At 42.6% G+C, this 17,556-nt stretch overlaps 1 protein-coding gene across 6 annotated transcripts in view; it reads right to left on the reverse strand.

The window, feature by feature from the left end:
- FNDC3B (fibronectin type III domain containing 3B) overlaps positions 1-17,556 on the reverse strand; it is a 392,858-nt gene that overhangs the window by 186,683 nt on the left and 188,619 nt on the right. For all 6 annotated transcript variants that reach the window (XM_075937961.2, XM_075937956.2, XM_075937959.2 and 3 more), the window contains exon 4: positions 5,607-5,683. In XM_075937961.2, coding sequence (XP_075794076.2) covers positions 5,607-5,683 — 77 coding nt within the window. The remainder of the gene's footprint in view (positions 1-5,606; positions 5,684-17,556) is intronic.

Consider the following 17,556-nt stretch of genomic DNA (forward strand, 5'->3'; position numbering starts at 1 on the left):
ATTCTGAGGCTTTTAAAAATTATATAGTTTTCCCTGTAACTTTGCAACATATATTTCCAGCTGCATTTCTTAGACAAAAATATCTTTTAGAAGGTACTTCGTTGGTATAGATTATTATTGGCGGTCTACAGAAATGCTTGAATTGAAGAAAGAGCACTCGGTTCAGAAACAAGTACAATCTGTGGACTATTAGTGAGTGCCAAAGGCATATTTTGGGATAAACCTCTCTAATATACTGTGATTTATCTTGGGAGAGCCTGAACCAAGCTGAGAGAAAAGTTTATTAATAAAAGGTGTTAAAAAGTAGAGAAAATGACTTGAGAGAGAAAATAAGCAAATTTGGTTTTAATGAAACTATTTTAATTATTATAATTTTGTATTTTTTCCAGTACTGACTACCAGTTCTCAGAGCAGATTTATCTTTTATTCCCTAAATTCCAAGATTTTTAAGGGCACAAATGGCAATTGATGGCCCAATTCCCATTTATGTCTAAAAAGATTCCCCTCGGATTTATTTAGCGTTACCTTTCACAATGGCCCAAGGTACTTTTATAACTGCACTGCCTCTTAAAATGCACCAAGAAAGAAACAAATTCAAAAATATATACTACTCCAAAAATAATATCCAAATTTAATCACCCACATCTCCAAACAATGCTAACAGAAAAATAGAAGCTCTGAAGTGTGCCTCTAAACGCTAAGAACCTTGGGCTTTGTTGGACCTAATGAAAATATGAGCGAGCAGTAAGATTGCTCAGAGCTTCAGTATATAGAGGGAGAAAAGTCTATGGGTTAAGTTTAGAGGCAGAAGCAACAGGGGCGATGTTGTGCTTGGTGTCTGCTGTAGACCACCAGATCAGGTGGATGAGGTAGACAAGGTGTTCTTCGAACAACTAAGAGAGGCTTCCAGATCACAGGCCCTAGTTCTCATGGGGGACTTTAATCACCCTGACCTCTGTTGGGAGATCAATACAGCATTACACAGACAAGTCAGGAAGTTTTTGGAGAATGTTGGGGATAACTACCGGGGTACAAGTGCTGAAGGAACTGACTGGGACCATGCACGGCTTCTCCTGCTGTTCACAAACAGGGAAAAACTAGTAGGGGAAGTAAATGTGGATGGCAATCTAGGAAGCAGTGATCATGAGATGGTAGACTTCAGGATCCTGACCAAAGGAAGAAAGGAGAGTAGCAAAATACACACCTTAGACTTCAGAAAAGCAGGCTTTGACCCCTTCAGAGGACTGATGGGCATGATCCCCAGGGAGGCTAACACGAAGGGAAAGGAGTCCAGGAGAGCTTATTAAAGGCACAAGAAGAAACCATCCCAATGCACAGTAAGAAAAGCAAATGTAGTAGGCGACCAGATTGGCTTACCGGGGAAATCCTTGGTGAGGTTAAACACAAAAAGGAAGCTTATAAGAAGTGGAAACTTGGACAGATGACTAGGGAGGAGTATAATTATATTGCTCAAAAATGCAGGAGATTATCAGGAAGGCGAAAGTGCAATTGGAATTGCAGCTAGAAAGGGATGTGAAGGATAACAAGAAAGGTTTCTACAGGCGTGTTAGCAATAAGAGGATGATCAGAGAGAGAGTGGGGCCCTTACTGGATAAGGTAGGTAACCTAGTGACAGATAACGTGGGAAAATCATAAGTACTCAATGCTTTTTTTGCCTCTGTCTTCACAGACAAGATCAGCTCCCAGACTACTGCACTAGGCAACACAATATGGGAAGGAGGTGGGCAGCCCTCAGTGGAGAAAGAATAGGTTAACTATTTTGAAAGGCTAGACATACACAAATCCATGGGTCTGGATTTAATGCATCCAAGAATACTGAGGGAGTTGGCAAATGTCATTGCAGAGCCTTTGGCCATTATCTTTGAAAACTCATGGAGATCGGGAAAGATCCTGGATGATAGGAAAAAGGCAAATGTAGTGCCCATCTTTAAAAACGGGAATAAGGACAATCCAGGGAACTACAGACCAGTCAGCCTTACCTTGGTCCCTGGAAAAATCATGGAAGGGATCCACAAGGAATCCATTTTGAAGCACTTGGAAGAGGGGAAATGATCAGGAAGAGTCAACATGGATTCAACTAGGGCAAGTCAATCTGATTATCTTCTATGATGAGGTAACTGGCTCTGTCGACAGGGAAGTCAGTGGATATGATATAACTTGACTTTAGCAAAGCTTCTGATACGGTCTCCCACAATATTCTTGCCAGAAAGTTAAGGAAGTATGGATTGGATAAATGGACTGTAAAGTGGATAGAAAGCTGGCTAGATTGTCAAGCCCAATGGGTAGAGATCAACGGCTCAATGTCAGGTTGCTGGTTGGTTTCAAGTGGAGTTCCCCAAGGATCAGTTCTAGATGTTCAACATCATTATTAGTGACCTGGATGAGGGGATGGATTGCAACCTTAGCAAGTTTGTGGATGACACTAAGTTAGGGGGAGAGGTAGATATGTTGGAGGGCAGGGATAGGTTCCAGAGTGACCTAGACAGGTTAGAGAATTGGGCCAAAAGAAATCTGATGAGGTTCAACAATGACAAGTGCAGAGTCCTGTACATGGGACCGAAGAATTCCAAGCACTGTTACAGGCTGGGGTCCGACTGGCTAAGTAGCAATTCGGCAGAAAAGACCTGGGGATTACAGTGGATGAGAAGCAGGATATGAGTCAACAATGTGCCCTTGTAGCCAAGAAGGCGAATGGAATATTAGAACAAGGAGTAATGGTCTCAAGTTACAGTGGTCTAGGTTGGTTATTAGGAAAAAACTATTTCACTAGGAGGGTGGTGAAGTTCTGGAATGGATTACCTACAGAGGTGGTGGAATCTCCATCCCCACAGATTTTTAAGTCTTGGCTTGGCAAAGCCCTGGCTGGGTTGATTTAGTTCGGATTGGTTCTGCTTTGGGCAGGGGGCTGGACTTGATGACCTCTTGAGGTCTCTTCCAGCTCTATGATTCTATGAAAATGAAAAGGACAGTCAAGGTCCAGAGACATAACTCCCTCATGGAAAAATCCAACTCTCCCACTCCGACCCACTGAAACCAAAGGACTGACCCCAACTACAACAGGATCTCAATAGAAAAGAGGTGACCTCTTTGGCAGCCAGATCTCAAATCAAGTATTTGAGATTTTTATAGGTCAGAATCAATACTTTTTTATTCCACCTGGAAGTCAGTCATAAGACTGAGTATACTAGAGTATCAGCATAATGTATTCTCTGTATGACGCCCAGGGATCAATATTCAGCACCCATTTCAGCTCATGATTTGCTTTAAGGAGTATCGTCTATTTGAGATAATCTCAAAGTGACTAGGGTTTGGTTGCATGAAGCAAGTACTTTTCCCAGTGTACAGAGAAGAAAACAAAGATAAAGTTTCTTGGTCACAGCTGCTACCTGAACAATCAAGAGCAGCCAGGATTTAATAAGATCCCCAGATAGAGTCTGCAAAACAAAGAACAGATGCATTCTCAAAGGTTCTGATTGTGCACATGGATTCATAAGCACCAAAACACTCTCTCTTACATGAAGGTCACCACTTGTATATCCCTTTACATCATTGGTGCCTGCATCAGACTCTCCAACAAACCCAGTGGCCCCATAGAGAATGATTCACACAATGCCCTGCTGTCCCCAGAAAGCTTAATGAATTGGGAGGAAGCTAGACACCCTACAGAGTGACTACAGTATTTTGTGGGACGCAAATGTAATCCTATCAACGGTCTTTCAAACATATATGGTTACTACAGTTTCCACTTAAACTCAACCCACACATTATTTTCTGGAGGGGAAAAAAAATCAGAATCCTGTCTATTCCTATTAACAATACAAAAAGGTTTGATGTTGAAAGAATTAATGATTTTCTTTAGTGATTTAATATATATTTGAGAGAGTTTGTCTAAGAGTGAATGAAGGAGTCAATCTGTCTGTCTGTCCATTTGTTCAAAAACTCCTCCTAAACAGGAAGAACTAGGACCACCAAATTTGGTATTCAGCTTCCTCTTACAACTTAAAGCAAGGTGAGTGCTTGGTTGTGCCAAGACAGTGTGATTTGCCTGGAATGCAATTGTTTTTCCTAACTCAGAAAGGGAGAGGGCTGCTAGCAAGAACAGTTATACTATATCATGACCACAGAAGAGCAGCAAGGGGCTAGAGATGGGAGCTGGGATAGCTATAACCCTATTGGGACAGCAGGCGACAGGGTGGAGTTTTTGTGCAGGTGCAGGGCATGGTTGGGCATGTATGACTCTCCATCCCCCAGAGCCAGAGCCCAAACTACTCCCCTCTTCTGTCCCAGCGCTGGACAGCTGGGGGGTGGAAAGGCCTGGTGAACCTGAGCCAGCATCCACAGCCCCTGTGCAGCTGCAGCACACCCAAGCTGCAGTCCCGAAGCTCAGGCAGCCAAGGCAGCATGGTCGCCGCTGCCCCAGCCAGCCCCAACTATCTGCCATCCAGGCAGCATGGTACCTCATGGCAGCACAGCCAGCCCTGGGGTGCTGCCACCCAGGAACCTTGGTGGCAATAGTCTGAGCCTGAAGTTCCTTCTCCCCACACCCAACATCCTGCCCTAAGGCCCCCTTTCACACATCAACCTTCTACTGTGATTCCTGCATCCCGCACATTTTTGCCCTCAGCCCGCCCCCCCCCCCCCCCACTGCCTGCCCAGATGCCTGCACCTTCTTCCCTCTACTCTGACTCCTGTACCCCTACACCTTGCCTTGGCTGCTGCGGTGAGAGGGGACTAGGGTAGTCCTCTCTTCCCAGGGCAGCCTGCACATTCAACTCCGCATCCCCAGTCCCAGCCCACACCAATTATTTAAATGAAGAAAAATAAAGGTAATTGAGTTAAGGACTCAAACAACACTGGGTAAACCTTCTAGTTTAAAAATAAATTATCAGGTTACTGTATCACCAGGAGAGTGGGGCTGCCTTATCCAACCTCCTTATTTTAAAAATCCAAGGTTGCAGAGTTCACAAAACAAACTTTAAACAATCCTATGTGGATGTCTTATGTGGAATAACAATTACCATTTTAAGAGACTAAGGTGATGTCATTTTAAAACATACTTTCCCCTCCCCCTTTTCATAAATTAAAATATAGGAGACAATTCACACCCTGTAACAAACGATATGTACTAGTTATTTTGCATTATTTCCTGCTGTGATGACAATGATGAGCCCTAGTGCTTTTAGCAGGCAGTATAAATGCATGGAGTCCTTTTCCTCCACACTTCTCTCTTGGCTCCTACATTTCCTAACTGATTAACTGAAACTTGTTGCATTGGAGATATTTTTGAGGCATTATTCTCTACTCAAAGTGTACATGAAGCTTTTATTAGTAATAGAATACTATCTGTACCTATACTCTGTTTTACATGTATAAAGATGTAGAGAGGGAAGAAGAGAATTGCTTTACCTACTGTGGAAATGTAGCCACTTTTGAGATCAAAATGTGTTATATATTTTCCAGCATAATACCACCGTCCAATACGAAGGAAGAATAACCAAGCCAGACTTGAGAATCAAGGCCATTGCCCTTATATGCAACATACACCTTAGAAATCAAATCACATGCATGTTGCTGAAGAAACATACCTGTGAGATATAACCTGGAGGCACATGTATAGGTGGAATGGATCCATTGGGTGACATCATGGGAACCTCTGCCGGTCCTAGTTGGAAAGAAGAAAAAAAAAAAGATTTAATACAATATGCACACAAATTGTGCTGACAAAACTCACCACTTTAGAAACTTGCAGCATCTGAAATTGAACAGTTCCAATAACTTCCAGTGTATGGTTAATTTTTGGAGTCAATACACTCGAAAGGATTTCATTGCTGCATCGCTTTTAAAAATAGAGTCTTTTTAAATTAAATTAATGCTTTCAGTTATATAACAACTAAAAGTGAAGCCTTTATGTTGTTATCCACACAGCAAAGAAGCTAAAGATAATCAGTAATGTGAACAGCCCTTCCATAGGCTACAATGCCACATCACTAGCTTGAATGAATTTTTCCTCTTTTATAGATCTAAGGACATTGGGACTACACATACTGGACAGCTTCCAAGTCAAGCCTCCAATTATACCAAATTTCACAAATGTGAAAGAGTCTTTTCAAGAACACATTAGAACCGAAGTCATTATTTCAGCCATTCAGACTAATCTTGGAATGTGACTCATATAAGCAAGAAGCTTATATAGCTTTTGCTCAGAAACCCAACCCTGTATGTACAAAGTCCATTTTGAAGTATCAAATACAATTATAGTAAAGTAAGTGTCATACATATTAGATTACTACAAACTGAACCACACAATTAAGAAGTAGTCAGGTAAAATGAAAGATAGAAATTGTTCACTCAACAATTTAAAGCAACATTTTAATAGTAGCGGTTACGATTAGGAAAAGCAATAGAGAATCAGAGTTGTCAACAACAACAGAAGGTGTCCTGATAGCAAAGTGCCAGCCAAACCTCCCTGGATTTTTTTGAAAAACTATGATGCTCTCTAAGTAAATTCTTATTACATTTCAACTACAAATGATATTACAAATAAATATTGTAGTGGCTCCTGGTAGGGATACTAGATTAAAAATATGTATACAGTGAAGCAACATGGCCATATTGAGTCAGAGCAAAGGTCCACCTATCCTGGCTTCTGGCAGAGGCCAGTGTAAAGTGTGCCAAAGGAAATATACAGAACAGGTAACCATCATCTGACTGTTCCTTGGTACTCATTCCCAGCTTCTGACAAACAGAGTCTAGGGCTATTATCCGAGGCTAGGGCTATTATCCCTGCCGATCGTGTCTCATAGCTGTTGATAGATAAATTCATGGCAGATTGATCCAATTTTTTTTAACCCTGTTACAATCTTGACCTTCACAACATCCTCTAGCAAAGAGTTCCACAGACAGACTGTTGTGTGAAGACATACTTCCCTTTATCCTTTATTTGTTTTAAACCTGTTGCCTATTAATTTCATCTGGTGACTCCTAGTTCTTGTGTGATGAGGAATAAATAATAATTCCTTATTTACATTATCTATACTCTACACCAGTCATGATTTTATAGTCCTCCATCACATCCTCCCTTAGTAATCTCTTTTCCAAAATGAATAGCCCCATTGTAATTAATCTCTCCTCATACAGAAACCTCTAATTATGTTTGTTACCCTTTTCTGAAACTTTTCCAATTCCAATCTCTCTCTCTCTCGAGATGAGGCAATCAAATCTGCGAGCAGTATTCAAGATGAGGGTGGACCATGTATTTACATAGAGTCAATGTATATTTTATGTCTTATTCTCTATCCCTTTCTTAATGATTCCCAACATTCTGCTCACTTTGACTGGTGCTGCAAATTGAATGGATGTTTTCAGAGAATTATCCACAATGATTCTGATCTCTTTCTTGAATGGTAACAGCTAATTTAGACATAATCAGTTTTTATGTATAGTTGGGATTATGCTTTCCAATATTTATTACTTTGCATTTAAATTTCACCTGCCATTTTGTTGCCCACCCAGTTTTGAGAGATCCTTTTGCAGCTCTTCACAGTCTGCCAAGGATTTAATTATCTTGAGTAGTTTTATACTATCTGCAAATTTTGCCACCTCACTGTTTACACCTTTTTCCAGATCATTTATGAATATGTTGAAAAGGACTGATCTTAGTACAGACCTCTGGGGACACCACCAGAGATGCTCAGATTCACACCAGTTGACTCTCTTCATTCTGAAAAACTGACTATATTCCTAACCTTTGCTTCCTACCTTTTAACCAGCTATAAATCCATGAGAGGACATTCTCTCTTATCCTATGGCAGCTTACTTTGCTTACGAGCCTTTGGTGAGGGACCTTGTCTGGAAATGTAAGAACACTACATCCACAGGATACCCCTTTGTCCACATGCTTATGGACCCCCTCAAAGAATTCTAGGAGATCGGTGAGGCATGATTTACTTATAGGCTATGTCTAGACTACGGGGAAGGTTCGAAAGAGGATATGAAAATTCCACTGGGAATTTGCATATCTTATTCCGATCTCACTTTGGAAAGTGGAGCATTTTTTTTTAAGTAAAATTGGAATTTGCATATCCTCTTTCGAATCTTCCCCGTCGTCTAGACGAGCCCTTACAGAAACCTATAATACCAAATACACTTGAGAAGAGTATGGGAGAATTCTGCTCCCAGTTATAGCACAATAAAAGAAAATATAGTTTGGTCCTATATTTCTGCCCATAAATTCAGTCTCTGCTGAGGTCTAAGACAGCAATAATTTAACAGTACACCTCAATGCTTACACCGCATTTTAGAAGAAGAGTCTAAGAATACTGCATCCAATATCATAGGAAGGAGGAAACTTGGATAGGCAGAATGTAATTACCTAAGTTGGAATTGGATATCTCTTCTGTGATTTTCAATCTAAGTATTAACCAGAGCTGCCTCTGCTGAGATAGTCTCACTAAACATGTGAGAGAAACAAATGACAGCTATCCAAGGACCAGCTGCAACATAAAGGTATATGAATGGTGATGCAAAATTACACATTGGTAGATGTATCTAAGCTTCTGCACATCCCCCAAAAGATGCAGGGATGAAGTCATAGCATGAACAGCAAACACTGAAGTGTTAACTATACCAACTGCTACACATCTTATACCACCTTGCTGTCTGATTTTCCTTTTGTTTTCTCTGCACATAAATTAAACTGACTGACTAGCATGTACTATTTACATCCCCCTTCTGAATATACCCCAGGTTCTCAAATTAAATAATGAATCATCCATCAAGTTTGACACTAGGCATGACACCACAATGATACAGCTCTGAAATGTGAGTTAGCCAGACAAATAAGAATTTATAAAACAGGTGCTGAGATGACCACGGGGGGGAAAAAAATCTGTTGCCTATAAAATGGGCAAATCACTAACAGAATAAGTGATTTTGCAACATATCCACACCTGACCTACTAAGAACCTCACCTGCTATCCATCTTCTTTTCCTAAAGACAAATCCTGATGACGAATAAAGGAAAAGAAATAATAATCCGTCTAAGTTTACCTCTTTAGATTGATGGAGCCAAATAAATCCTAGCATTTCTTTTCCTTAAAAAACACATTGAACTCTTTACCTTGCATCTATTTAAGTGAAAATAGAATACAAGCAACATGGCCAGCATTATGTAGCAATAAAATTGGAGAATTACTGCCATCTGCAATGGCTGTATTTTAGTCCATCAAAAAAACGAAGCGGTGACCAATTCAGAGAGGCATGTATCAGAATTCCCATTTGGATAATTAGATAGGAAAATCCAAAATTGTGTGTTTTCATTTGTAGAACATATTTTTCAATTTCTATCCTAAGCCACTGTAGGCCAAATAGAACTGCCAAGTTTCACTCCAGAGCTGGTTGTATTTCAGTAGGAAAAATTAATAGTTCATAGAGAGTTATATAATACTAATACATTTAACAAACACACTGTCACATTTAGCTTATGGGATTTGACCTCATATTATAAAAAGTTATTAGGCCTTCAGGATGAATGGTGCTGTAGCATGTAAGAGGATACATAATTTAAATGATCATATGTACATATTTCAACATGAATCGTTCACTGAGTTTTTCATTTGAACAACTGATAGAAAAAAAAATGTGGATAAACTGAGAAGACAATAACTTAGCTTTTAAGTAATCAGTTGCTGTACAGAATTCAGTGAATGTTGCTTAATGCAATAAGCCTGTAAAACATTTCATATATTTGAAGCCCTTTCCAATTTGGAATCTGCTTGTAGCTAGAGAGGGTCTAGCAAGCAGTGGACTACATCTGATTGGAAATACATAAAAATACATGCTCCAGCTCCCAACTAAATTTAAAGGGAACATATTTTGCACTTTCAAATACACAGAAGGCTCTAACTACTCTACAAGTAACTGAAATATACTTAACTCCATTTCCTTCAGAACCTTTTACTCTAAAACATCTGTCACTTGCTCATATGATGCAGCAATCTTCTTGAAGGAAGAAATCAAACTCTTGTACAATAGATGCTGTTGATTGTAAAGCTGCCAGTTCCATTAAAACAAAGCGTATTTTATCATCAAAATGTCCATCATGCAAACAGTCTTTTAACCTGAGGAATGACCCTTAAACTGCTAAAGTCATTTGGATAACAGCTTTTAAAGAACGTTAAAACAGGTGAGGGATGTACTGCTAGAAAGTGTTTTCTTCGCTGCCCTGATTTCAAAACTCACCAAATTACTTTAGCATACATTATTTCTTTAGTCTCATCACTGTTATCAAAACAACTCCAAGTGGTATTGCATAACATACAGAAACCATCTCCAACATGGGACATGTCATGGGAGCTGTTAAAGTCTGTTCCTTGTAATAAAGCCAACTCTAGTGAGTATTGAACAAACACAATGAAAGGGAACTGTCATTTTTAGATAAATTAAACATTTATTGATTTTTTTAAAAAGAAAAATGGGAACAACAGCTGGAATGATTCACTACATCAGGGTTCTATCTTGAGTTTGCAACAAAACACAAAGCCAAATGAGTATTAGAGACACCTACCGTATTTTCCGGCGTATAAGGCGACTGGACGTATAAGACGACCCCCTAATTTTTTAGTTAAAAGATAGGGTTTCGTCTTATACCCCAGCGCCCCTCCGCCTCCTTTGCTCCCGGTGTCCCTGGTCTGCTGGAGACGGTCCCCAGCAGACCAGAGGCACCGGGAGCAAAGCCGCAGCAGCGGTGGGTTCCTGCGCCTCTGAGGCTTTGCCAGAGCCCGCCGCCGCTTCGGCTTTGCTCCTGGTGCCTCTGGTCTGCTGGGGACCGTCTCCAGCAGACCAGGGACACCGGGAGCAAAGCCTCTGAGGACGCCCCGGCAGCGGGACAGCCCCGGCGCGCCTGGGCTGCCCCGCCGCCGTAGCCCCTCCACGGCTTTGCAAAGCCTTGGGGGAAGCCGGCGGCGGGGCATCCCAGGGGCTCCGGTGGCGGGGCAGCTCAGGCGCGCCTGGGATGCCCTGCCGCCAGCTTCCCCTGAGGCTTTGCAAAGCCGCATACCCGGCGTATAAGACGACCCCCGATTTTGGGGGGATGTTTTGTAACATCAAAAGTCGTCTTATACGCCGGAAAATACGGTACTTGCAGCACAGTAAGTCAAATTCTTCTCCCAGTTATACAGATGTAAATCCAAAGTAACTCCATTGACTTTTAAAGGCCTGTCCCCAAATACCAAGGCCAGGTCTGTTCCAAAAAGGATCAGTACTTTATAAAGGTAAGGTTAGGAGGAGTGGTTAAATAGTAGACACACACCACCACAAACCACCCCCTTCCGCCTCCCGCACTCAGCAGGCAGGCAGGAGACTGAGAGAAGTGTGGAGTGGTATGGTGGAAGCAGAGCTGCTGAAGGAACTGCAGGACCCCTAAGCAAAGTCAGGGAGCACAGCTCCAGGCCCCTGGAAGGGGCAAAGCCTGAGGCAGAAGGGGCAAGGCTGGGAGCTAGCCTCTCTCAGCTAGCCAGCTGCTTGGCCTGTGCTGCTGAGGGCTCTCGTAGCAATTTAAAGGGCCTCCAGGCTCTGGCTTCTGGAACCACAGCAATGGCCTGGAGCCCCAGGCCCTTTTAAATCACTGGGCCCGGAGCATCAGCCCCTTTTGGCCCCACCCACCAACCATCAGCAACCAACCTGGATGGAAGAGCTACCAGGGTGCATGAGAGAGGATTCAGAGTGCATTCCTTCTCCTCTTCAAATAATCACAATGGGAGGGAGGGTTCAAATTAATCAGATGCATGTTAGCCAGAGACCAGGACAAGTTGGCAACCCAACTTGAAGGGTCCAAGCAAAGTACTTGGACAAGGATCCCAACGTCCTCCCAAATTCTCAGCAGAAGAGAGGTGCAGGAATGATCTTCTCACCAGCTACTGACCTTGGGCCTTCCTTGCTGGTGCTCTGCTCTCCCACCCCTCTCCTGTGCTGCCCCCCTTTGACTAGTAGGGTCAGTCCCGTGGCTAGTAGCTGCCTAATGATGTTTTTAAACATGATGCTATCTGCAAAGTGCAGCTATCTCTGTCATACAACAATTTTTGCCATTTGTGACCCTAATGAGGTCATTGCTTTTTTGATGTATACTGTTAAAAAACCCCAGCCCTGCTGCACAAATTGGCTTTACAACACACCCTCCACGTCTCTCTCTCCAAAAATGTGTCAAATTCTGTCATGACCAGCTTGACAATTCTCCTGCTTCTTACTCTGCCCCCAAGTATAAAGTGATGCCTTATTACAGGAAATTGTGTGTGAACTGCTTATAGACTCTGCCCATGACTTGCGCGCTCTCTATCTTTTTTTTTTTTTCATTACTGCACAATGACATTTTTGGCAGAAAATGTTCTTGCAGGGCCTTTTATATGCACATTAATTAAAGCTCTCGTTTACTCTCTTTTCTTTTTCTAAGGTACAGAGGTCAACTCTAGTAAATTTTTTCTGCCTTGGATCACTTCAGTTGCTCTGCACCATGCCCTTACACTTTGCCAACTTCTTTCTTCTCATGTGGAATCACACAGCACTTTTCAAATGAGGCCTCACAAGCACACTGTACAATGGCACTATGCTATTCTTCATTCCTCCACTATTACACCTCAGTGTATTGCTTGCCCTGTTTTGATTGCTAAACATCATGTAGTGTACAATACTATTCACAAAGTGTTCCAGGATGTGGGCATATGTTCTGTTGTGTGATTCCATTAACCATTTTAGCTTGGCTTATTGCTACAACTTGGAACCCACAAGTCTTCTGAATAAATTTCACACGGACTATATTCACTAAAAGCTTCCCCAAGTTTCATGGATTTCTCAAGAGAATTTGGGCCAACATATAGTTTGACATTGAAATTAATGGAGAAATTATCTGGAACTTGGTGATTTTAAGCTGAGTTTCACTTTGAAATTGAGAGCTGCTGGGAACTCAGAATTAAGGAAGAATGTGAACTTTACATTATGGTAAACACTAACATAAAATCCTGCAAAATAAAGCCACAGAGTTTTGTATAGCTTTATGGTTATAATTTGAGCAGAAAATATGCTATGCATCACTCCTTTTCACACTCAATTTTTTATATTCTCTTCTTGAAATACATCTCAGGAAACATATCTATTAAGCAAGAGATATGATCAAATAGAGGGGGGAAGATACTGAAAGAGCATGTTGGCCAGTTACATTCACCTGCTTCCCTAAAACAAATGACCAGAACTTTTTCAGAGCACAGAGCAACCCAGGTCTCACTGACCTTGGCAGCAATCCAAGAGTTTGATGTTTCCATGTGGATGAGCAGCTGTTCCAGAATAATTTCCTCAGTGAAGTAGGCACAAACAGGATCACCTCTACGATACTGAATACAAGTCTTCTCTTTACTCTCCTTTATCATCAATGAAACCTACCATCTACTATAAGCTGGACATGGCCAAGGAGACCCAGACACATCTATTCACTTCTTAGGCCAATGGACTTGTGAGTCAAGTTCTTATTTTATTTTGCTTACACAGTGAAACTGTATTAGTGAGCACGATGGTATGATAAAAAGTTCAAAGTTATTCAGAACATTTTATAAAATTTTAACTCTTCACCCTATTTATCTCAAATACTTGTGGTCTACAACAAAGTGCCCCAGTTTTAAGGCAAGATATTTCACAAACCTTCAGAGCTATATATACACATCATCATATGTTCTAGATATTACTGGAAAGCCATAGATCATAGCTGTGTAATGAGTTGGACTTTTCCACTGCCTTGTCCCTGTGAAGCCACTTACACTTGTGCATAGTTGATATAAAATGTGACAAAATCAGCATGGCAGTGATATTTATGCCCTGGGCTCCCTCACTGCACAGCTATAAATGACATCATAAGGTATACGGCAGTGGAAAAATCAGGTCCTCAGTTTCTAATCTTTCTTAGCTCATCACTGGACCCTGGGGTCTCAGGCTCCCTCCTCCAGGTGCAGCCCAGCCAAAAAGACCCAGGCCTCTCCTCTCCTATCTCTTTTGTTAAGGAGTTGAGGCCACTCCCTACCAACCACTGCTCAGACTTAAGGACAAAAGATTGTTTAACAGTGGCTCATCTAGAAGTTTCAGGTAACAGCCTCTATGTCTCCCATTCACACATTTGAAACTCACAAAGTATTCCCCACTCCATGTGTCTAATTTTACACTCACAAGTGATACATACAGCAACGTAAGATAAACAGAACCAGCAGATTGTGACATGAAGATGAATGGACAGTGGTCTCCAACAGTTTTACACCCAAGATCACTTTTTAAATGACAGACCAAGCCAAGATCTACAGCCCGTCACAGCAACTATTTAAAAGCTTCTAAGGGGTTTTAGAAAAATGTTAGAAACAGTCCTATATGATAAATCAGCATTAGCACAGGTGAGGCACTCAAAGGCGCAAAAAATAAAAATAGAGTGATGCAATCTACAAAAACAGAAAAGGAGGAATTTATCACATGGCTTATCACCTTGTCTACACAAACATTATAGATATATAGACACAGGCTGATTACGCATGTACACAACAGTGAACACTGAAAAGCCTTTAAATGATGCGAAGATAAAAGCCACATCGGCATGTGTGTGCATAAACAGATGTGATACACCAAGGTAGTATTAAATCCCACCTGCTGTATTGTGGTATACGATCTCTCACTTCCTGAGATTATAAATGATTATTAGATTGTGGTAAATACCGACTTTGGTGTACATAGACCACAACTGGGCAAAATGTGGTCCATGGGCCGGATCTGGCCCGTCAAGCCCCTGGAATTGGGCCACAGGTGCAGAGGGAGGCTCAATCAGGCTCCCTGCCTGCCCCACACCCACATACCTCTCAGAGGCTATGTCTAGACTGCAAGCCTCTTTTGAAAAAGAGCATCTAGACTGCAAGCAGTACTTTCGAAAAAGCAAGACGCTTTTTCGAAAGAGAGCACCAGGCAGTCTGGATGCTCTCTTTTGAAAAAGCCCTGTTTGCATTCAAGAACGCCTTTTTTCGAAGGAGCACTTTCGAAAAAAGGCGTTCTTCCTTGTGAAATGAGTACTGCCGTCGAAAGATAAGCCGCGTTCTTTCGATTTAATTTTGAAAGAACGCGGCTGTAGTCTAGACGCAGGTGAAATTTTTTCGAAAAAACCCTGAAGTCTAGTCACAGCCAGAGAAGCTGGCTGTTGGGCCGTTTGTCTGTGAAGAGCTGCCAACCCAGCAAGAGGGAAGGGAGCGGCTTCATGCACTGCCCCGCCCCCACCACAATCTTGCAGCTCCCATTGGCTGGACAGAATCTTAAAGTCTGGGAGAAATCAGACCATTTGTTTTGGAAATAGCAGAAGTTCCACAAAGGAAGAGACTTTACCTTTTTACATCCCTACTGTCGGGCTCGCTTTTTTTGGGGGGGGGGAGGGGGAGGCGGTACCTTTTCTGCAGCATGGGTAAGATTTTGATTTTCAAATATTTGGGGCAAAATGTGGGCCTCCTTCCAAGCGCCCACAATAGTTATAGGAACATGTGTCAGCACATGTTTAAAAAAATAAACACGCAAAACCCCTCACCTATTTCTCCTCATACACCCAATATTTTAAATCCACATATTGATTTTTTGGCATGTGAACAACCCTTTGGACTCAGCGGACCTACAATTTTGCATAAAATTAAGTATATGCGCTGTGGGGAATACCCTGAAGAGCGGGAAGCATTCAAACAGACTGGGCATTTAAAGCAGGGGTCCCAAACTCCATTTACCTTAGGCCAGTGGCAGCCCTCAAAATGCTCCCAGTAAGCCAGCAAATAACCCCCACAGGTACTGCCTGCCACCCCTAGGGATGGATTAGTGTAGCTGATTAACTTATTAATTGATAAACAAAAGCTCATAGGTTAATGCTATAGACGACATGTATTTCCGTTGCCACTACATTTTTTAGCAGCCTGGCCAGCAGCCCAGCTCAGTCCTGGCTCACGCTGGGTCCGGGACCTACCCCTGCTGTGGTTCTGCATTTAAAGTGTATGAGGAGCCAGGCAGGCAGGCAGCCCAGCTTAGTTCCGGTTGTGCTCGGTCCGGGAGCTCAGACTCCTGTCCTCCCCCAGACAGGGGCTTCTGCCACCCCACACTGCTGCGGACCAGCTCCCACCTGGCAGCCCATGCTGCTTCTTCTGATACAGCGGTTGCCAGCCCCATCCTCAGTGACTACAGAATAGTCACTAACCGATAAGAATTAATGAAGTTACTCGAGTAGTCAATTAACCGATATCTAACATCCTTAGCCACCCCTGGGCAATTTAAAATTCTTGTGAAGCAGGGCTAGATTGGCTTCCAGCTGCTAGCTCCACGCTGGTACTTGCACATGCCCATGGCCCAGGAGAGGTGTGTGCAGAGGCATTCTGTCTATAGCAGTGTTTCTCCACCAGTGGTACGATTATCATTAGGGGTACTTGACAGAAGTCGGGGGGGGAGGAGGGGTGTACGTCAAAACAACTGAAATTTGGAGAAAACTGAATTTGTGTTTTAAGTTTTACAGGGCTTTACTATTTTGGTACTTTTTACACCCAAAAATTTCATTGCCCGCCCAGCTACGATTAAGTTGTTTAAACAAATGTGTTGCAATGGTAGAAAAAAAATGTGTGTCTGAAAACTGTAGGTGCTGGGGTTGGTGTGGTTTTTTTTTTTTGAAAAAGGGGTACTTTATTAAAAAAAAAAGGTTGAGAAGCATTGGTCTATAGGATTGGGGGCAGCAGGCCCAGGCCCTATGTTTTCCGGGGGTCCCCCCAATGGCCACCTCATCTGTCCTACGGACAGGACAGTTCCCCGTACTCAGGGCTACCATGGGGGCTGGACAGGCTGGGACTGGGCCCCTCTGCACTCACCGCAGTGACAGGCGCTACAGGGAAACAGAACAATGTAGTAGCTTCCACTATCCTCTACTCTGCTGCCATTTCCCAGGCCAACCCAGTACAGAGGCTGCTGTGTCACTTTGATTCCCTGCAGGTTTTGCCATCACAGGGGGGGAAAACACCATCTCTACTGCTGCCCCGCACCAGGCCACCAAGTACTTCCTGAGTCTGTGTCCCTTGGGGAGGAGGGATGGGATGTGAGAGAGGGCAGAGCAGGGGCAGGAGGAGGAGGCAGAGCAGCAGCTGAGTTTGGGGGAAGGGTATGGACACAAGGACTCTTGTGCTGGCAGCCGTGCACAAGCCAGATTATGGAACAGTTGGGCTGTAGAAGGCCTCTGGGCCATGAGTTTGACACTCCTGATTTAAAGCCAGGTGAAACCAATTCACTTTCAATGATGTGCACATCCCACTGAAAATGTGGAGTTAGAGGGACAGATAAAAACACCCCTTTGAACTTCTTCTCAAAGCATCCATTTAAGGAGATACTACTAGGACACAGGGATGTTCAATTATAATAAGCACACAGAACCAATATCAAATTTAGCTAGAAAGCTATGCTGTCCTCACTTGCCTAACTAGTTAACCCAAATAAAGATTTCTGTTCAGCAGGTAC

Source organism: Pelodiscus sinensis, chromosome 10 (genome assembly GCF_052426305.1).
Source record: "Pelodiscus sinensis isolate ZL-2025 chromosome 10, ASM5242630v1, whole genome shotgun sequence".
In the NCBI taxonomy this organism is placed as follows: domain Eukaryota; kingdom Metazoa; phylum Chordata; order Testudines; family Trionychidae; genus Pelodiscus; species Pelodiscus sinensis.